At 36.1% G+C, this 23,752-nt stretch overlaps 1 protein-coding gene across 2 annotated transcripts in view; it reads left to right on the top strand.

Annotated features, from left to right (window-relative positions):
• LOC126979046 (succinate dehydrogenase [ubiquinone] flavoprotein subunit, mitochondrial-like) overlaps positions 1-23,752 on the top strand; it is a 44,392-nt gene continuing 20,640 nt past the window's right edge. The window contains exons 1-9 of one of the 2 annotated variants that reach the window (XM_050828225.1): positions 1-98; positions 2,710-2,758; positions 5,291-5,482; positions 7,383-7,456; positions 9,101-9,273; positions 16,096-16,251; positions 17,483-17,640; positions 20,344-20,508; positions 21,550-21,749. In XM_050828225.1, the coding sequence (XP_050684182.1) occupies positions 84-98; positions 2,710-2,758; positions 5,291-5,482; positions 7,383-7,456; positions 9,101-9,273; positions 16,096-16,251; positions 17,483-17,640; positions 20,344-20,508; positions 21,550-21,749 (1,182 nt within the window). In that variant the 5' untranslated portion in view covers positions 1-83. The remainder of the gene's footprint in view (positions 99-2,709; positions 2,759-5,290; positions 5,483-7,382; positions 7,457-9,100; positions 9,274-16,095; positions 16,252-17,482; positions 17,641-20,343; positions 20,509-21,549; positions 21,750-23,752) is intronic. The other variant, XM_050828226.1, reaches the window with a different exon arrangement.

Genomic DNA, 23,752 nt, shown 5'->3' with positions numbered 1-23,752 from the left:
GAAAGCCTCAAGGATTATTTATATAAACAGTCTGTTTCTACAAAAATATTAAGTTCAAATTATAATTTTCTGGTATTTGGAAAATGCTTCTCCTTCAGGTACACAACTTTTATATCATATCTTCATGTAGAAATTAAAAGTGTTTCTAATCAACTATTTTGGTCTTAGATGAAGAATAGAATACTTTTAGAGCTTTATCTATTTTATATAAAACGTCAATGTCCATATTAAAACCTTAAAGTAAGTAACTTTCCTAGTTCATTCGTTCGCTTCGGTTGAAGGTAATTGAAATGGACAAGGTATTGGAAAATCCAAGCTAAATTATAGAATTTCTAGAAGATTGGCAAATGTGATTAAAGTCGAGTGAATCAGTGATATTTTAGTAGGATTTAAACTTAGCTTTACACATTTTTAAATAAAAATATGTACCAGTTCTTAAAGATATTAAATGATATGATTCTATTATTAATATTTATTTTGTATATGAATTAGAAAGCACTCACGGTGTGAGCTCTCACAAATATGGATGGCGTGCAACGATGTAGTTAGCCATTCCGCAATGTAATATGCATAAACTGGATCTGCGCGTTAGTGGCGCTAAAATAGACTAATTATTTATATGACGCAATAAAATATTTTGTAGTTATAACTTTGTCGTATGATATTTCAAGATTAAGGTGAAAATAGATAGAGTACTTTTATGATCACGTAAGACAGAGTTAATTGGTTCAATTCCGGTTCAATTAATCAAAATAGACATTTAATTTCAATGCGGCATTTTTTTTATTATTACATTATTTACTTTGAGCACCACCACTACCCACTGACATCTTTAGTATCCCGTCCGTGGGACGGTCGTGCACATAGTTGCCGGACTATAACTGCTCAGCTTAGATAATGTCTGAGCTTGGTGTGTCTCTTGGCTTTATCCTATAATAGTTTCCATTAAATCCATAACAATTCGGCTCCTGTTTATACCAACTGTAAATCGAAGATCTTTTCGCACCTGAAAAACATGTGGGAGAATGTTTTCTAGAGCTGTTTGCAATCTGAAACATTGATATATAGTGAGTGTTCCTAGTAATAGTATGAATCAAATGGTCGTCGGATGTCTGTCAGCTCTGTGGAAGTAATCGAGACAGAACTGGGTCTGGGATTTCCATTTTAGGAGGTACCGTTTGAAGCTACTGTTTGAAGCCCTTATTTCGCGGGCCTAACAAATAGTTGTCGTTTAGGGATGGATCCTCGACCTGGACGACCTCGATGGCCTCTTCAATTTCTTCCTGTCGTGGTTTTGGGAGCAGCACTCTTCTAGTAATGGCTGTGTCCTCATATACGAATGCGCCTCGACTCTCCTGTTCATCTACTTCACTTGTGGCAATTGTACGATAATTACTGGATAATTTGTGCTTCACCCCTTTTCGTACATCATGGTTTAATTTAAACTAACATCGGGAGTAAAACCAGCTAATCAGCCAGCATTGCATAATTGATTCACTGCTCGGTCAGAGGTGCACCTCTGTACCGCACTGAATTTGACTGTCCTTCTAAACGGTGGAGTATTCGGAGGCCACCCCAGCTTAAGCCGAAAGACCTGGAAATACCGAATCCACTGCCTTAAAAGCGCCGTGCGCAGTTGTAGTGGCGCCCAGAATTTTTGGGTTTTTCAAGAGTCCTGAGCGGCACTGTATTGTAATGGGAAGGCCGTATCAATTACCATCAGTTGAGCGTCCTGCTCGTCTCGTCTCTTATTGTTATGAAAATCAGGGTGCCTACTCCTAAAATCGATATTCGCTAAATCGTGGCATTAGTCGTGTCGAATCCTACTCTTAGTTACATCGTATTCAATGTCGAAACGATGATTGAACGAACGAAACATTATTCGATATTATCGGTCCTAACCCTACTCTTAGTTGACAATGTCAGAGACGAATATTCGAATTTCACAAATATTCAAACGTCACTTTAACGATAATCTAAACGATACCATCTAGGCTGTCGATACTAATATCGTTTCAAGTTGTATGGATATATTTGCCATACAATATACTTAATAAATATTACTGAAATAATTATATGTGATTTACTATTCAACAGGGTTTTTTTACTAATAAGTCATTTAAGTCATTTTGTTGATCGTTTATGCGTAGAAATAATGCAGATGGCCGCCTGAGAAATAGGAAGTCGACGAGAAGGGTTGAGTTACTTTTTTTTACATTTTATTATCCGCGAGTTTTGTATTATTTATTTAATTTTAAATGGTCATATTATATTCATTACATATTTTTCTAACATTTACATTATGTGTTAATGATACTAAATTGGTGGTGCAGAGTCTGGCATGGTCTTTAGCGCCTCAACTATGTTTTGACTTTTGACACTTAACCGCGACGTAGCACAGATAATGTTTAGGTTTGAACATATGTCATTCACACTAACATCGTAAAAAATCAAGATATTAGTCTATGGTAACGATAAACGATAAGGAATTCGAACATTTGTTAGAGTAGGGTAGTTGCGATATATTCGGAGTATTATCGTATCGTTCCGAAAGTATCGTTGTCGATTTTGCGAGTAGACCTCCAGCACTGTTTTTGTTTGTTGTTTTGGAATATGGGCTATAAACAAGCTGATATTATAATTTCAATACATTATATTTGTTTAATTATTTACATAATATCTTTATTAAGAACACATACTGTGTTTCAGAAGTCTGCAAAGGTGAAACATATTCTCCGGAAATGGTCACCATTTAAAGGTAAACAATCTTATATTCTTATTAATTAAAGTGCAATAAAAAAATTTGAAATTGTAAAAAAGCAATATTTATTCTGCCATATAACTGGAAAAACTTAGATAATTAATACGTCTAGCTGAAGAGCCAGCCTAGAGAGATGAAAATAGGCCAGGTTTACTACTTTAGTGTACACGCATTGCTCAAAATAGACGTGAACAGTCAACCTCTACTTTTTCGACGTTTTCACAGCCATAAATTCATTACTTTATTATTTTAAGTTATTCTTCCTTTAATTAATAGAATTTCTCACCTGATTTTCTATACATATTATTCATAAGTGAAATAAAAATAATAAATTAACTTATCGACGGTAACTCACCTTATCCGTACACGCTGTCTGTCAATGGGAGGACGTATAGCTTACCAGGGATAGAAGTTTGTATGGAAATTGCAATTCACGCGTCCCAATATAAGTTTGTGTCAACTTGTTACAGAGTATACATTCATAAAAAACGCTGGCCCTGGCAGTCTTCAAAACAATTATATATTTAGTATTTTATAGTACAAATTTCTAACACTAAGCAAGGTTTTCTTTCTACTTACAAGTAGCAAATTGAATCTTAAAGTGACCACAGCGGTATCCACAGTGATCATTTACACAGATAATCTCAGTAATGCATTTGATAAAAATTAACTAAATTGGCAAATAATCCGGCTAGGCAGGTCCAATTTTGCGAAAGAGGTCACTCAGATAATCCGACTCCGTTCCGTTCGGGATACTCCGTAAATCTTTTTGTCCGAAATACCACACGAACTACTAATTATGACAGTAATCACGACCATCATGTTCACGAAGCATCCTTACACAAACAAAAAGCTCTAAAGATTGATGCTTCCAACATACGATATATTATATTTATACATACAGATAATCTAATTGTTTAAACAAGATTCATATATTGCAGCCTTAATGACGTTGTTTTGGTTGTAAAGGGCTAATTAGTGCAAATGAAAATTGCTTAAATCTAAGACAGACTGATTGGTAAAGTCGCATGATGATGAACCATTGTTACAAGGAAATATAAATAGCTCAGCTGTATGAAGATCTGCACTGACTTGGACCAAAAGTAAAAAAATTACTCAACTAAGATAACTCGCAAATATTATTTTCAAAAACATACGAGTATTTTGCTTATATTTTTGATTGTTGCGAGCCCTTCCTCTCGAAAAATCCAGTATTGTATTTGATGGAGGAATTAATTGACTGAGCCTTTCAATCAAACTACATATTTAAATATATATAACTGGTTAGTTAAATATATATAAGTTGGAAAGACAACAAAAATGATAGCTCTATAAAAATAACTTCCATAGACGTATCGTTACTCGTCTGCTTATACGATCCATTTTATTTGGTCACATTTTGAATCTGCTTGTGGGATTTTATCGTCAGTTTGTGAAAACTCAGTTATTTCATTTGTCTTCTGATATACAAGGATTCAGCAGTCCTTGAATACTGGATTTAGGGAAAAATGTCTAATGACTCAGGATTTTGAGCTGAAATGGGCATATTTTAACATACTTTCATCACAATCGACCGATGTTGGATAAATCGATGAACATTTTTGGTAAAAATCAATAACAAAAAGGCAGCTATAGTATCGGCCTTTTAGCAGTGGGAAGCTCCTTTGCACAGGATGCCGGCTAGATTATGGGTACCACAACGGTGCCTATTTCTGCTGTGAAGCATTAATGTGTAAACATTACTGTGTTTCGGTCTGAAGGGCGCCGTAGCTAGTGAAATTACTGGGCAAATGAGACTTAACATTTTATGTTTCAAGGTGACGAGCGCAATTGTATTGCCGCTTAGAATTTTTGGATTTTTCAAGAATCCTGAGCGGCACTACATCGTAATGGGCATGACATGGCACACATGGGCACGAGCAGGGCGTTCAGCTGATGGTAATTTATCAATTATCCCGACCGTCCCTTATTTTCATAAAATAAAAGGAAATATCAAACCAAAAAGCTCTTCTTTTAATTCGGCCTAGACTTCTTAAACACCTTTGTTCTAAAAACTCGGACAACGGTGTATTATAATTGATAGATAGATAGTATTTTCTTTAATTAACGCGAGTGTTTTGTGTGCATTTAAATAAAACACTTTCTAAAGGATTAAAACACGTGTCATTGTAACTGTGTTTGTTCATTTGATTTGGCATAAAAGTCACATTTTATTATTATTTTAGTTGCCCGACGTTTCAAGACCTTTCCAGATCTCGTTTTCAGTAGTCAGACTACTGCAGTCAAATGATAGATTCGTCTCGATAGAGATTCTAGCTGCTAGAGAACCCTGAAAACAGGCCAGGTTTATTACTTTAGTGTGCCTTACGATTTGTATGTCACTTTGTGTGCATGCATTGCCCAAAATAAAGGTTGACAGTCAAACGCAATTTTTTCGGCGTTTTTACTGCTGTCACAACCTGTTTAGACGTATAAATAATCTAAGATTAAAAACAAGTTACCATGTTCATTTGCTTTACTCTCTTTTAGCTCCCTCGCGATTTGGAAGTTACAAAATAAGCCATCATAAATATGATTGTTTGGTAATTGGCGCCGGTGGTGCTGGTCTTCGAGCAGCCATTGGCTTGGCTCAGCAGAATTTCTCAGTGGCTGTAGTTAGTAAGCTTTTCCCTACCAGATCGCACACCATCGCTGCTCAAGGAGGAATGAATGCCGCAATAGGTAATATTTTCATAATATAAATTTTAAGTTCTGTATGAGTTTTACAAATTTAAACAATTTGTTGTTTTTAAAGTGACAACACACACTTCTAGGATTAAAACGAATAAAATATTGAAGCCACGACCTGAGAGTTGAATAAAGCATACAAGACTTTAGTTGGAAGAGCACTCGCACGGAAAGCGAGAGGTCGTGGGTTCGAGTCCCGCATCGTTCATAAAATTTTGTTTTTTAATTTAATTTTACTAACTAGCTGACCCGACAGACGTTGTTCTGTTCATAATAAAAAAAACTCTTGCGGATGGAATTTTGGAAAATCCGGAATTCCAAAAAATTCTTAACGGACTCTGCTCGGTGAAAAGAATATTCCTACCAAATTTCAAGTCTTTAGCTCTAATGGTTCCAGAGATATCATGATGAGTGACTATATACGTGGAAATCTCTTATATATATTTATAGAAGATCAAAGATTTACTAGCTATGACTATGGCTAGACTTAAATCTTTCTGGGGATGTGTATGTAAGATGAAAGAGAACATGTCTTTGTGTCTCCGTTAACGTACATCATGATTGTATTGATGTTCGTTAATTGGGCATGTTGTAGATAGGATTCGATAATAACCCTTGTGCTTCAAACCCCGTCCAAGTTAATAGAGGTCCTATTTCATCTCAATTAACTCTTCTCTGTATTGCCGAGACTATGTGCATTGAAATTATTTGCGTAATGTATTAGACTACGAAAAGCAACTCACATCTGCACGTGCAACGGAAAGAATTCGTGTTGTGCTTTCTTATGGTTACTGCATAACATAATCTCACAGAAACTGTATTTGATCATTTAATTTTTAACGTGCTTGAAGTTTAAAAGTAAATAGAAAACTACTATTGCATTATTAAATCGCTCTATTGTGTTTTGGTCTGAACGGCGCCGTAGCTAGTGAAGTTACTGGGCAAATGAGACAACGTCTTATGTCTCAAGGAGACGAACGCAATTGTAGTGCCTCTCAGAATATTTAGGTTTTTCAAGAATCTTGAGCGGCACTGCATTTAAATGGGCAGGGCTTATCAATTACCCATCAGCTGAACATCCTGCTCGTGTCGTTCCTTATTAAAATAAAAATAGAACTAGGAATTAGATATATTATACCAGGCATAACGCGGTCTACTCTGTTGTAAGCTTGTGTGTCGCTGTCAAATTCTCTATCGTTATTTTCATAGTATTATGTCCTACGGTATATTGGCATGGGACAATGCAGCCGATATAAATACAATCTTTGTGTTTTTCGCGCTATTTATAATCTATGTCCAATAATGTTATGTACCTACTGAAGTGAATTTTCTAGAATGTTTAATGTTTACACAAGAAACAAATAAACTTGTTATGTCTACTACTACTGTCTGAGGCATAAGTTTTTGAATGGGGTAGTTTTTAACGTTCAATTTGTGATTTTATATTTTAGGATATATAACATTTTAGGATATATTGGAATTTGAATTTGAATATGAAGAAAAGGTTGAGCAAGTAGTTTATCGCAATATTTTAAAATTTTACCGCAACTACTTGACTCATTACTAATTATGAATAATTTAATCTTTTCATACAAATAATGAAAATGTCCGTGTCTGTACATATTATATCCTGTCCTGGAAATACCGCACAAGGAAGCTCATTACACAGCTCGGATATACGTGGAAGAAAGTCCCTTGGAAACCGCACTGTATAGCAACCCACACATCCAGATGGTGGGGATGATATCTTAATTTGAGGCGTGTCGGGCGAAAGTGGAATTCGGCGGCAGGAATCAGGTCAAATCTCTTCGGAACACTCCCCGTGACAAATTCTAAAGTTACACACGTCATTTACAATTTACATAATATGAAGGTATAATACATTTTATTTTAGGAAGTATGCACGAGGATGATTGGCGTTGGCATTACTATGATACTGTCAAAGGATCTGATTGGCTGGGTGATCAGGTAAATAACATGGTTGTGTCGATATATTTTAGACTCAGTGTTTAGCCGAGGATATTTGTGCCAGTGCGTTGAACTTGCAATTTGAAGTGATCTATATCGCTATGAGAGCTGCAGATATTCAAAAATGTTGCTGGGAACACTTGTCTCAACTGTCCCTTTTTAAACTTGTAGGGTTATTGTTTATAGATCTTTAGAGGTTATAAATGAATTAGAAGAAGTATCTTAAAAAAAGCGCATACACCTAAAATTGTCTGGTATCACTATTAATCGATTAAGCTATTGACCTGAGCTATTTTCATAGTGTCATGTCGTGTGGTCTGTTGTTGTGAGGATCAGCAGCAGACATTGAAAAAATTTTTGTACTGCAAAAAAGAGCTATTCGTACTATAATCAAACTCAGACAGCGTGAATCACTGAGAGAATTGTTTAGAGAAATCAATATACTAACGGTACCATTCCAGTACATTCTAGAATGTATTTTGTAGGTGTAATACGTACGTGTAAAGGGTGAATACACATAGCTTTAACACCAGATATAGACATAAGCTCGCCGTTCCAAATCTTAGGCTCCGAAAAGTTGGTGATTCATTTATGGGGTTAGGTATAAAACTATTTAATACAATGCCACAAAGTATTCTTAACTGGCCTATGCATAAATTTAAACCACATAATATAAAAAATGCCTCATGAAAAAAGGATAGTACAAAATCGAAGATTGTTTGAATTATAAAAGTAGTTGGACAGGCTAATGATAGTCTAGACTAAAATGCAGATGGCATTTTATATTTGTAGTACTTTTCTTTTGTCTTTGAAGTGTGACGTACAATATAATTTCTTTGAAATCTACTTGCAAAAAAGAATTTTTGAATTTGTATTCAATTTAAAGGTTTATGTAGAGAATAAGAAATATTTGCTATGTATACTGAATGGGATTTGAGCTTTCAATTACTGTTAATAAAAATATGATATTTTAATTATAAAATATATTATATATAATATTAATAATTACAAATTAAAGCAGAATGGTCAAATTGTAAGTAGAGGTATTTAGTGAATATTGCATAATATGTAGATTAAGATTATTTTTTTTTGTTATTTGATTGAGTTCTCGTGACAGGCTCCGTCATGCCCGCTTAAATGTCACTGCTTGTGGCGGCGACATGGGACGGGTCGTTACCTTCCCTAAAATATGGTCGAGGTCGGCGATGGCTGGCCCATGTGTCATGCTCGTGAACGAGCGCTTTACCAGAAACTCTCCTTCAGATTCTTAAAATTGAAGTTATATCTTTTTTATAATAGCTAATAAAATGCCCACATTAAACCTTTATTTATTTACGGTATGTGTGTATGATGCAACTACTGTTCTCAATAACTTTTGTTTTGCATTAATTTACATTTATTTTACTCATGTAAGATTATTTGAAAGAGTTGTAATGAGTTTCTTGCTACTTCGTTTTTCGCTCAACCCTTTTCGAAGTGGCGGTAAATTTAACAAGAAATGAAATTTTTTGACATTCATGAGTGTCACATCCGTGACCTACATGAATAGAATGATTTTGATTTGATTTGATTTGACCCGTACGATAGTGTGTTACAATCCCATAAAAAAAATAGAAATATATTATGTAATGTGTTTGGTTGAAGGACTCCATCCAGGTTTTAACACGTGATGCGCCTAGCTGTGTATATGAATTAGAAAATATGGGAATGCCATTCTCAAGAAATGCAGAGGGAAAAATTTATCAACGTTCCTTTGGTGGTGGGACGAAAATGCGAGGAAAAGAAATTGCTAAAAGGACATGCTGCGTTGCAGATCGGTGAGTATACTTAAAGTATTCGCTTTGTAGGTGTAGACCATGTTGTGTGACCAATATGATAGGTGACCATGTTGTGTGACCAATATGATAGGTTACCATGTTGTGTGACCAATATGATAGGTGACCATGTTGTGTGACCAATATGATAGGTTACCATGTTGTGTGACCAATATGATAGGTGACCATGTTGTGTGACCAATATGATAGGTTACCATGTTGTGTGACCAATATGATAGGTGACCATGTTGTGTGACCAATATGATAGGTTACCATGTTGTGTGACCAATATGATAGGTGACCATGTTGTGTGACCATTATGATAGGTGACCATATTGTGTGACCAATATGATAGGTGACCATGTTGTGTGACCATGTTGTATGACCATGTTGTGTGACCATGTTGTGTGACCAATATGATAGGTTACCATGTTGTGTGACCAATATGATAGATGACCATGTTGTGTGACCAATATGATAGGTGACCATGTTGTGTGACCAATACGATAGGTGAGCATGTTGTGTGACCAATATGATAGGTGACCATGTTGTGTGACCAATATGATAGGTTACCATGTTGTGTGACCAATATGATAGGTGACCATGTTGTGTGACCAACATGATAGGTGACCATGTTGTGTGACCAACATGATAGGTGACCATGTTGTATGACCAATATGATAGGTGACCATGTTGTGTGACCAATATGATAGGTGACCATGTTGTGTGACCAATATGATAGGTTACCATGTTGTGTGACCAATATGATAGGTAACCATGTTGTGTGACCAATATGATAGGTTACCATGTTGTGTGACCAATATGATAGGTGACCATGTTGTGTGACCAATATGATAGGTTACCATGTTGTGTGACCATTATGATAGGTGACCATATTGTGTGACCAATATGATAGGTGACCATGTTGTGTGACCATGTTGTATGACCATGTTGTGTGACCATGTTGTGTGACCAATATGATAGGTTACCATGTTGTGTGACCAATATGATAGATGACCATGTTGTGTGACCAATATGATAGGTGACCATGTTGTGTGACCAATACGATAGGTGAGCATGTTGTGTGACCAATATGATAGGTGACCATGTTGTGTGACCAATATGATAGATGACCATGTTGTGTGACCAATATGATAGGTTACCATGTTGTGTGACTAATATGATAGGTGACCATGTTGTGTGACCAATATGATAGGTTACCATGTTGTGTGACCAATATGATAGATGACCATGTTGTGTAACCAATATGATAGGTAACCATGTTGTGTGACTAATATGATAGGTGACCATGTTGTGTGACCAATATGATAGGTGACCATGTTGTATGACCAATATGATAGGTGACCATGTTGTGTGACCAATATGATAGGTTACCATGTTGTGTGACCAATATGATAGGTGACCATGTTGTGTGACCAATATGATAGGTGATTATGTTGTGTGCACAATACGATAGGTGACCATGTTGTGTGACCAATATGATAGATGACCATGTTGTGTGACCATTATGATAGGTGACCATGTTGTGTGACCAATATGATAGGTGACCATGTTGTATGACCAATATGATAGGTGACCATGTTGTGTGACCAATATGATAGGTGATTATGTTGTGTGACCAATACGATAGGTGACCATGTTGTGTGACCAATATGATAGATGACCATGTTGTGTGACCAATATGATAGATGACCATGTTGTGTGACCATTATGATAGGTTACCATGTTGTGTGACCAATATGATAGGTGACCATGTTGTATGACCAATATGATAGGTGACCATGTTGTGCGACCAATATGATAGGTGATTATGTTGTGTGACCAATACGATAGGTGACCATGTTGTGTGACCAATATGATAGATGACCATGTTGTGTGACCATTATGATAGGTGACCATGTTGTGTGACCAATATGATAGGTGACCAATATGATAGGTGACCATGTTGTGTGACCATGTTGTCTGACCAATATGATAGGTTACCATGTTGTGTGACCATTATGATAGGTGACCATATTGTGTGACCAATATGATAGGTGACCATGTTGTGTGACCATGTTGTGTGACCAATATGATAGGTGGCCATGTTGTGTGACCAATATGATAGGTTACCATGTTGTGTGACCAATATGATAGGTGACCATGTTGTGTGACCATGTTGTGTGACCATTATGATAGGTGACCATGTTGTGTGACCAATATGATAGATGACCATGTTGTGTGACCATTATGATAGGTGAACATGTTGTGTGACCAATATGATAGGTGACCATGTTGTGTGACCAATATGATAGGTGACCATGTTGTGTGACCAATAGGATAGATGACCATGTTGTGTGGCCAATATGATAGGTGACCATGTTGTGTGACCAATATGATAGGTGACCATGTTGTGTGACCAATGTGATAGATGACCATGTTGTGTGACCAATATGATAGGTGACCATGTTGTGTGACCAATATGATAGGTGACCATGTTGTGTGGCCAATATGATAGATGACCATGTTGTGTGGCCAATATGATAGGTGACCATGTTGTGTGACAAATGTGATAGCTGACCATGTGGTTCTGAGATCAAAATCATGATTCGTCTGCCGTCCATAGCGGCGGCAACGCCTGTTCAGACTGATGACTAGACTTTTTAGCCACGCATCGTTCATAAATCTTGGTTATCACTTTAAAAATTGCAAATTGTTAATAATGAAATATATATAATAGAATATTAAATTCAAATATTTTTATTCAAAATAGGATTTGAAAAAACTTCTTCAGTACGTTAAACTACCGCCCATTTGAAAATTTGTGCCTCAGACATAAAAAACACATTGCGCAAGAATCTAATCGGGCTTATTTTTTAGTAAAATTTATTATTAAAGTGGCTCTATTTCCACACAATAATTATATGATTATGAAAGTCATTTCGTCATACCTAATACCTAATATTTTCCACATCATAGCCAACTTTTTACGAACATATGGTCAGTTCAGTAATTTAAAAGAAATATTTCTAATGACGATTCAAAAGCGCTTAGTTTAAGCCTAATTTTTTATTCAATTATTTGACTTTTTTGAATTTCTTAGCACATTGTTTTGAAAATTTTCTTGGATCATGGTGTAAAAGCTTATAGATAAATAGCCCAACAAAAGACTTACTAACTCGACTTAACCGACGAGTAGGCGCATTAACAAGTTTGTGTGTGTTATTTATCACATTTCTAGAAAATTCGCTTATGTGCCTAGTTTCCACATAATATATTTTGAGAATATACTGAGAGGCAAGAGTTAAAAATTTTCTGTTTCTAGATTTTGCAGAGCTTCTTTTCTGACGCTGTATTGCTGAAGAACTTTGCTTAACAAATTTGCAAATATGTTTGTATACACGTCTAATATGAAATACACACACAGTAATGTGTGTAAAAAAACAAGTGTGTAAATTAATTTTAGCTCACTTATTGTGAACCGATTCTATGGTCGAATTTTAATATCTGACGAGGGATGGGGATGAATGCAATCATGAAAACGTCACTACACGACAAAGCTACATTGAATCCACCCCTCTAATTATTGGACAGCATTGCCCCTCGCTTATACCAAAGTCAATACATGTCTTTTACAAGTTGCATGCAAATTTCAAATACAAGTTTTATAAACAATTTGCTATGTTTTTAAAGTGATAACCCTCACTTCTGGTATTAATTACACAAATAAAACTGAAACCAAATTTTATGAACGATGCGTTCCGTGCGAGCGCTCTTTCCAACTGAGTCAACCGTTCGAGTGGCGTATCGTTTACAGAATCTTGTGTGCTCTGTTCAAATCTCAGGCTGTGGCTTCATCTACAGAATCTACTTTATCGTTTATAAACCTGCTCAACCCCAATATTTTTTAGGGATTTAAGAATAGAAGACAGAAGTGAATTCAGAAATTTTGTTAGCATGACAGCAGTAAATTTCGAGAATTTTCCTTAAAAAATTACACTATACATTTCTAAGCTGAAGACAAATTATCGTGATGCTATCACTCCAGCAGAGCAATTATTTTTTTAATCTAAAATGGAGGACAAACGAGCGTTCGGGTACGGTACGGTACCACCAGGTATGATAAGTGATCGCCACTGCGCACATTCTCTTGCAACACCAAAGGAATCACAGGAACGTTGCCGGCCTTTAAGGAAGGCGTACACGGTTTATTTTGTTGGTTGTTTGTTTGAGATTTCTAGCTACTGGTCATTCATATTCTTCTTTGTATTTGCATCGGATAAAAAAGTAGTCAATGCATTACTGATGCTTGCGAGACGATTTTGAAAGTATTGAAAGAATAAAAAGAAAAAGTATCTTAATGTAAGCCGAGATAAATATTGCTAATAAAGTTTTTTTCTTTGACCACTAAATTTATCTTCTTCTTTTCCACTATAAAAACATGTGGTCTGTTCGGTAAATTTATAAAACTAATTTATCTAGCAAGCATGGATAGAGAATAAAACTTGTTTGTAGTAAATATCATATTATAAATACTTGTTAAAAACATGTATGTTTTATGTTGGTGTGAACGCTGTCAGAATATCAGATTCGAAAAAAATTGTTTCAAACATATATGTAATGAACAAACACAGATGTGTTTTATACTTGTATAAAGACTTTTTGGCAACACAGTGAGAACGAAAGTATGTTTCAGACACTTGCAATACATGTTTAAAACAAATAATTATGTTTGACAACTACTATTCTACTACTAAGTTTTGTATAAAACAAGTTTTTGACTTGTTTCGTGGTGTAAACGAGGGGATACAGTAATTATTTTTTACATTGTAAACCTTCGTCTCATTCTCCATTGTGACAAAAAATGTGAAAGTTGCGGGCCTCAGCACCCCATAGCCAAAGCTTTTAATTACTCCAACTGACCTCTTCAAGACACACAAACTCACAGAGCACCAGCTCAATACTTAACCGGCCTAACAGTTATGGACGGGACTGGTTAGGCATCATGGTATCCAAGGAACCGGTAGATCCTTGGGTGGGGGAGTGGATGTTTTCTTTTGAGCTAGCTATCTTTATGATAGGGTGAGGGAGAGTTTGCTCCCTTTTGCATTTGTCTTTTTCTGATGTCTGAACATTTAGATTAATTCATCTGCATTAAAAATATTTTAATTTAACTCGTTACCAAAAGTGGTAACATTAACATTCCATTACCATGATTACGCCTCTTAAATCTTTACTTGCCAATTTTTTTATGAATGATTAGTGATCTGGTACGATACACAATCGGATATCGATAATTTTAATACAAGAGATAAGTTTTTTTCTGTGAAAATAAGGGGTGAGACGAGCAGGACGTTCAGCTGATGGTAATTGATACGCCCTACCCATTTTAATGCAGTGCCGCTCAGGATTCTTGAAATCCCAAAAATTCTGAGCGGCACTACAATTGCGCTCGTCACCTTGAGACATAAGATGTAAAGTCTCATTTGGCCAGTTATTTCACTAGCTACGGCGCCCTTCAGACCGAAACACAGTAATGCTTCCACGTTACTGCTTCACGGTATAAATAGGCGCCGTTATGGCACCCATAAACTGGCCGGCATCCTGTGCAAACTAGCCTCCCACTGGTATTAGTAGCAACATATCATATACTAAAACCTTCTCAGAAATACGCTGTAACTCATTGCGATCGTTTTAGTAGCTCTCGCAGTATAACCGAACTAAAAGCAGTCTATCCATTTATTAGCATACATAATATAGATTGTTACTGTATGTTCATATGGTATTAATGAAAATATATGTAAACCACTACCATATTTATGATGTGTTTTTCTTATCTAATCACTAATTTTATTGAAGACTGTGGCTCTATACACTATTTGCATGCATAGGATTTTTACTTTGTAGCTTGTTAATATTTTGCCAGGTTACGAATTGTCGAATCAATGTTGTGTTTTGGTTTGAACATTATAGAATAGAAAACTACCCGCAATACTTTGATGTCTGGCATTCAACAACCGCGCGATTTGAAGAAATTTTTTGCATCGCACAGCCACTTTACCGATAGGGCTTTGGGACCCTCAAGAAAAGAGCATACTCCCACCTCAAAGGTCGGCAACGCATCTCTTGACCCTTTTGAATCCCCATGGGCTGTTGCTTCATCACTCCCCATCACGTCTCCTCTTAAGCCTCTTGCCCGTTTGCCCCTCTTATAAAAAAATACTTTATATCGTCTGTCTCAAGTGTCGAGACCACTTAGCATCGGGTGAACATTTTGCTCGTCTCGTCACTTACTCTCATAAAAAGATAATGTGTTAATATTAGATAATGGTACCATGTGCTTATTTCGTAGTCATCAGCAATAGCAACAATTTTATTTAGTAATACAGCTTTACTCACGATTTATCGGTCTGGGTACTGACTAGTTGCGGACCATTCTGTGTTAATACGTGTGTACATTTTGTGCACCCGAGGACACCAATAGTGACATAGTGTCAGTGATGGCGTGCTCGTCTGGTGGCCTGTCCAGCCGCGCACTACGAGGACAAGTCCGCAGTAAGAGACGGAACTTTATCGCGAACCCACTACACTCACCCTGATAAAGGACCTCCGAATGGTCCGAAACTAGTCGGTACTCACATCGATAAATCGTTAGTAAAGCCGTATTACTAAATAAGTTAACAATGTCACACGCAAGTTTTAATAATTTAATAGGAATTTTATACAAAATTAATATTTTACGCGCGTAAAACGGCGCACTCATTTTTTTTTTAAAATGTCCCAAAAATCATTTAGACACGTCTTTTTCTGAGGGTTTTGTTACAGCACCGGACACTCCCTCCTTCACACGTTGTATGGTTACTCAACGAAGTTCGATCATGTTAAGCATTTCACGGAGTTCTTCGTGCTCGATCTGTTAATGCAAGACAATGCCATCGTTGGAGCTCTTGCATTTGACATGGACGATACCAGTCTACACCGGTAAGTTTGTAGTTTTGAATTTGAATATGATTCATTTTCATTCATTCATTCATTATTCAAATTTCAATAATAGCACGGGCATGATTTGAAAGTTTCATCACGCCATATAACCGCAGTGTTGGTGATTGTTTATGGCCAATTGAGAGTCAAATAAAGTTGCACCGTATACCATTCCTACTATAACTTTTCACGGTTTCACACAAACACTACATCCTAGGTACACATTTTCCCTGAATATAAAAATTGTTTTTTTTTTCTCTTCTTCGCTTACATGCGAAAACTGTCAATGGTAAATAGATGTACTGGGATGTGTCAGCAAGCCCATAGTACCACAGCATACTTGTTAAGAATAGCAGCAACGTATACTTGTGTGAGTGACACCGTACATACACAAGAGTTTCAATGCGGGCCAGTTGTTTTGTTACGATATCAGCGGAATGCTCTGAGGCTGTTGTGATCCCGTGAATACGATGGACGTGCGTGATAGACGACTACTTCTTTTTATATTAATACAATTCTCTCACAATGAGGGTTCGACATAGATCGTTATGCGTTGACGTGGCCTTAGACAACTCTCTACTTAACCACTCGCTACCCATCCCATATGGATTATGGACAAATGACCAGTAACGCCATGACTCATCGATAGTACATAATATGGCCCAAAGACAAAGTCAATACGACCCCTATCGATTTCTCACCTTATTTTGTTATTAGAAAATTTATTTTCCTTTGTACTTATAATATAACAAATAACAAAGTTAACGGAAAAAGCGCGCGGGGATTCAGTCTTTTTCGTCAGTATCTACTGAAAATCTTCTACAGTGATAGTAACTGAGAGTATAATACACTCACACACACACACACACACACACACACACACACACACACACACACACACACACACACACGCGCACACACGCACACACACACGCACACACGCACACACGCGCATTATATTGCTAGTAAATTACAAGTTTAAAGTAATCTATTAGTATTTTTAATGCTTCTCTAGCTACTATTACAGATGTATAATATTTTCATTAATGTGACCCTTATATTTAGGAGTGAGGTCCTGGTGATCTGTAATGCAGAGTCAACCTACATCAGACACCACCTCCTCACAATTTACCATCTGTTAAAAACGTAATACTACTGAAGTGTTTTAGCTTCAGGATCTAATTTAAGAGGAGAAAATAAATAGATATTTATTATTTACTGTCGATTATAGTTTCCAGGCTAAGAATACAGTGATCTGTACAGGAGGTTATCCAAGAATGTTCTTCTCCTGCACTGCAGCACACACCTGTACAGGCGACGGTTGTTCTATGGTCTCAAGATTAGGTCTGCCATTACAAGACATGGAATTTATTCAGTTCCATCCAACTGGTATGAATAATTATAAGATGAAAACTTTGTATTAGCCTGTTAACTTAGGATTTACAAGGCGCAGTGATCATAGTGAACAATAGAATTTAAATTTACCTACTTCTTGTAATGTGTTAAATATGGAAAAGTCCGAAGCATGCTAACACGATCTATCTGATTCATAATTCAGAGTTCCCAAATCACAAATGAAAGAGATGAGAAGAGTGGTAGTTTTTCTGTTGGTTTTTGTTGTTTGTTTTTGTCTTAGTTTTAATTGTTTTGATCTTAGTCTTTTACTCAGACACATCTAGATATATAATTACCTACCTTAATATATATAAATAACGTGACACGTTGTTTGTCCGCGATGAACTCCTAAACTAATGAACGGATTTAAATGGGGATAACTTCATGGAGTGCAGTTAAGTCCAACCTGAGAGATATGATACTTTTTATTTCGATTTAGGGCCCATAATTATTTTTATTTCCAATATTTGTTTTGTATGGACATATTTTCTGTGAGAGAATTTATTAACGCACGTTTTGACAGTTCTGCTGTGAAACAATTTCATTATAACAACAACGTTACGAAATAATTCTTGATGTTTTGAAATATTATTGGCAAATTCCTATAAAACAGTTTTTTTTTATTATCTACAGAACAACGACTGACAACGGCAACGCTGACGTTGGTTGAGCATAGCGCGTAGCCGTACGCCCTGTCGATGTTCTGTTTTGTGCTCACCTGATAGCAAATTGATTGCGCGTGTACAATTGTATGTAGTGTATGTTTCTATACATGTCAACTTTGGGTCAAGTTAACTACGCGTGCTGTCAACAACAACAGGGTGCAATACAATGACGCGTATCGTATCCTGATGAAGTTGCCACGGTACTGCAGCGCGTCGGACATGTTTGCTAAGGCCGGAGTACCGGCCTTCTTCGGGATCATATGATCACGAACAGCATCTTTTGGAATCGTTTACGTACCTCTAGAGGTTCTGAACTGTTCCATTTTCTCCCAGTGGCACTCAGTGCACTGGGAGGCGAATAATAAATAGCCCTGATACAACAGGTACCAAATGGGTACGACCAATTCGACTGAGCATAACGACTGACGACAAAATGTGAATAATGTATAGCTTATTGCCATCGGCAATTTCTAATTATTTATTTTTATTTAATTTTACTTTAAATGTATTAGGTTGTATTGGGTTTTTACCTTTTAATAAAGAATATTATTCTTATTACATGTTTATGATGTTACGAATGTGCGTACTGTCTGTAATTTATCGCCATAGTGGGTCAGCGGACGGACGTGCGACGTACGCCAATGCAATGAGCTCGACTGACAATTCTCGTCAGCGCGATGTAGCAATTCATCAGCGCTGGACAAAATGCGATCATAATTTTTAGTGTTATAGTTACGCTTGACCGACGTCAGCGCTGACCATTGGTCGAGCACTAAATGAGGCCTAAATCTTTGAAACCAAGAGAATACCTATGAGTACTGAATTTTATCAAAGGTATTTTAGGAGGAAGTAAGTCTACTTTTCAATGTCATTGGTATTCACATGCTACGTAAAATAATGAAAAATATGTATTAGATGTGTGTGAATGCCATAGAATAAGGTTCTCATGCCGGTAATCCTAATCAGACATATTTAGGTATGTACATCAAGAAAGTGTTTAATAAAATAAAGTCAATTCTTTGTTTCGATTTTTTAAAATGCGAAAGAATTTTCTAAATCACATAACTCATAGAGATACAGACACACGCACATATACACTACTGATACTGTGCAGAGTTTCAGTTAGTAATCTACGAAAAATAGTACATTATTACGTAGATAAGTATATCGAAATAGATTAAGAAACTTTGATCTGATAGAACTACTAAAACTTACGCCAAAGGTGAGAATTTAGTGGTCAAATCCAAAGCATGAAGTGAGTTATCACAAAACAAGCTTATTTATTAGAGAAAATAGAACAGAATTTTTTAGAACTGAGACCAAAATTAGATTATTTATCGTCGTATATTATTTTTAATAGGAAGCTTTTAGAATGCTTGAAAACGCTGTTTTGAACTACTGTGAACGCAATGTCATTGGAATCGGATACCTTGAAAATCCTCACGTTTTTTCCTCTTTAATTAAAAGAAGGGCAGCCCTTTCAAAGTTATTAAATAACGTGCTCGCTATTTTTTTTTATTTGATGTGTAAATACAGAACCACTCTGATAAGGCTGGTCATTTGTAAGTTTTTCAATCATCGTAAGGAAATTAAATGAAATCAAAATCACTTTACTAATTTTGATCAAATATAAAATGGAAGTTATATTTTTTTCGATTTACCAACAGTTCGGAAAAGGTTGAGCTTTAGTTGGAGGAGTTGAATAGGATTGTTGTCAATAATCTATCATATATATCATAAGTGATGATTAGATTAAAAATTTCATCGGATATATATTACAAATAATTGTACTGATTCTTGTCTGCCTTCACAAAAAATCAATTTGGACATACGTCATTTTTCTCAAACAGATCAATCAACTCTTGGAACTTGAACATTCTTATTATCGAATTATATTTTATATTTATGTTTTAAATACATTTCAATCTCTAACTGTTTGAGAGGGGCAGAATAAAACGACATACGTATAACTATCCCAAAATATTTAAAGAAATAAAGATTAAATGAAACGCATTAATTTCTTGGTTTTTAGGAATGTATGGTTCCGGATGCTTGATGACCGAAGGTTGTCGTGGAGAAGGTGGTTACCTCGTGAATAGCGAAGGTGTAAGATTCATGGAAAAATATGCTCCCAAAGCGAAGGACTTGGCGAGTAGAGATGTTGTATCGCGGTCAATGGCTACGGAGATTCGGCAAGGTATTAAACCTCTAGTTTGCTGACGTTGCCATATGGCAAAGGCATGAGACCACCGTTTAGTACTCTGTTATTTGTTTAGCACACAGGACATTAATACGTTTTGTACAAACGACGAATGATATACATACTTATCGTGACGTTTGTATCGAACTAATCGGTATAATAAGTTTCTTTCTCACCTAGGAGCGGGCGCTTACCTGGTATCGCTTCTTCTATTTCCCCGAAGCGCGGCTCGATCCGTCGACGATCAAGTCGTCTCCGATCGGCTTGATTCTTCGGCCTTGCGGAGAGATGTGGGTTCTCTGCATCTTCTATTTTTCTATTCTTATCATGAGAACTGCTCAGAAGAGTTGTTCGGGTAGATACCAGGAGCCAAATCCCACCAGACATACTCATCGCTTTGCCACGGGTGCCAGACGCTGTTTGAGGCAAGAAAAATATTACCTCTGAAGAGGAGGACAACCGTGTGGATCGCCTGATATTAAGTGATCACCGCTGCCACATTCTCTTGCAATACCAAAGGAACCACAGGAGCGTTGCCAGCCTTTTAGAAAGGTGCACGCGCTTTACACTTCCCTGTTAAAAATGTTCCCTGTAAATCTAAAAACAACTCCAGCGTAGCCATATTGTTGAAATGGAGTGGTTACCTGCTGCTAAGTGAGACTCATAGGTCAATAAAATTTATTGATTGATAGATTTGAAATGAAAGTAAATTAATAAATTTGTAATTTTTCCAAAGAAAATTAAGAAAAAAAATTAGAACGTGTTTGTACTCTTATTGCGGACGTAATGAGTTGTACTACTTTGTCATAACAAAACAAAAAGAACTATCGAACATTTAAATAAAAATGATATAAACAGTTTGTTTTTTTCAAAGTGAGGGATATCCTCACTTCTGGGATTATTTAAATTAAATTGATACACGGATACGAACCCGCGACCAACCGCTTGAGTGACGAATATTGACATTACAAGTTGAAAAAATTTTGATGACCCTTACAATAATTTAATTTTAGTAATTTTTCACATGTTTTGTTTTAGGTAGAGGTGTAGGTCCAAAGAAGGACCATATCTTTCTTCAGCTCCATCATCTTCCGGCTCAAACAATTAAGGAAAAGTTGCCGGGAATATCCGAAACAGCTTACACCTTCACCGGTACCGATGTATACACTCAGCCGGTTCCCGTCATCCCAACCGTACATTATACCATGGGTGGAATTGCTATTAATTATAAAGGAGAGGTAATTTTTGCTCTATAGTTATCTACTCTACACCTTGACACCTTGTCGACTATTGAGCTAGAGGTCCCGGGTTCGAATGCCGGTAGTGCAAACATTTATATTATGAATATGAATGTTTGGTTCCGAGTCATGGATGTTTATAAGTATTTATGTATGTTTAAGTAAGTATATTGTATTAAATATATCGTTGTCTTGTACCCGTAGTACAGGCTATGCCTAGTTTGGGGCAAGATAATTTGTGTAAAAGTGTGTCAATATTTATTAAAATTATTATTATTGAAGTGATAACGCTTTCCAAAACCTATATGATACCAAAAATAATAATCTTATAGCTAAACAATATATTTAACAAGTTACTTAGTTTTCAATTCTGTCGGCAGTCCCCAAACACTGCCTTTTCTTTTTTTAGATTGACGTTAAAAATAATAAAAAAGACTATTCAATCTCGTATAATGTTACCAATCTTGTATTAAGTTACAAATCGGCGCGTTGCAATATTTCTGATGTAGCTCTCGATTCACAGCAACGGAAGAGATAACTGGCAAATAGTTTAATTATTTTCTAAGTCTCCTGCATAACTACTTAGTCTGGCCATAAAAACTGTTACAATTAAAAATAAACAAAATACTAAATTTGAATTTGGAATCTGTCTTTTTATATGATTGATCATTGAGTTTTCTCATTTTGGCGATAATAGATTGTACAATATTTTGCGATATTAAAATGGAGTGGGCTGATAAAGAGAACCGAATCGCTGTGATTCCATAACAAAGTAGGTATGGAGCCAATTATGCAATTTTTATAACTCTCCATACGCTTGGTATTAGTAAAATGTTTGTGTACCGGGCTATTAATAGGTACAATGAGACCTCCTCTGTTTGTGACAGAAAAAGATTCTTAATTTATAATTTAATAAAGGGTGGTAAAAAGATATTTTTTAATCCAAAATATGGTTTTGTTGACTAAATTACTCGTAAATACGAAATCTCATAAAAAACAGAAAATGTGACCACTATAATAATTTTTGAAGTAAAACTTCTTTAAGCGTGACTACGATGTATCTGGACGACGGAACCAGAAGACCTTTACGGATCTTTCCGTAAAGGTCTTCTGGCGTCATGTTTCTGTACCATCCCGTTTTTGGTTTCTTCGTCCATTATTAGGACAGGCAAAGGGTAGGAACTCATACAGCCATATTCGTTAATTCTATCCTACTAAAATAATAATGTATATTTGTTACTTCTTCACGCAAAAACTACTAAATGGATTAATGAAACATTAAAATTATATAGCTTACACATCAGAATAACACATAGGTTCTAATATTATAATATAAAGACGTGTCAAGAAGTAGGAAAAAAATCTGCAAGCTATTCATGTTTGCAGCGCAAAGCCCGCAAGAGTTACAAAAATACTGAATTTATAAGAAATTCATTTTTGTGAAAATAACTTTATACTACTGTCAATATTTTAGACTTAACTTTTGTGTTAGTAAATAAAAAGACACCTTGTCCAATGAGTGTTCAGCACTTACTTGTAGCAACACCTATGAGAATTAAATTGTTCAGTGAGTTGCTATTTTGTGATTGTATTTTCTGTAAGTCATAGTAGTAAATTTACTGACGCGTAATAAGTTTTTACGACTGGGCGCAACGTATGCTGATTTTTTTGAAAATATACGGATTCGTCAACCGAAACTTCGTATTTCGATTTTGGCAATAGGGGTCCAGTTTTGACCGAACGAGAAGATAACGTAACATGACACGATGTTAAACTACATAGTGTTTACGTGTTTATTGCATTTTATGAAATAAGTTTTAATGAATTTTTTATAGTTTTATGTTTAATGGATCCAACGGTGTGCCACTGGCTCCAAGTGCCACAAAGTGGAGAGTTCATTTGCTGCTTAGTCTGGCATGATGCGTAGCTTCTACGGAGCAGGCGTCGAGCATCGTGAGGCGCGACGTTAGCTGATTTTTTCATTCTTTTTTGCAGTATCGGTG

Source organism: Leptidea sinapis, chromosome Z, assembly GCF_905404315.1.
Source record: "Leptidea sinapis chromosome Z, ilLepSina1.1, whole genome shotgun sequence".
Classification (NCBI taxonomy): domain Eukaryota; kingdom Metazoa; phylum Arthropoda; class Insecta; order Lepidoptera; family Pieridae; genus Leptidea; species Leptidea sinapis.
The sequence above is the reverse complement of the archived record's forward strand: the minus strand, read 5'-3'. Positions and strand labels throughout refer to the sequence as shown.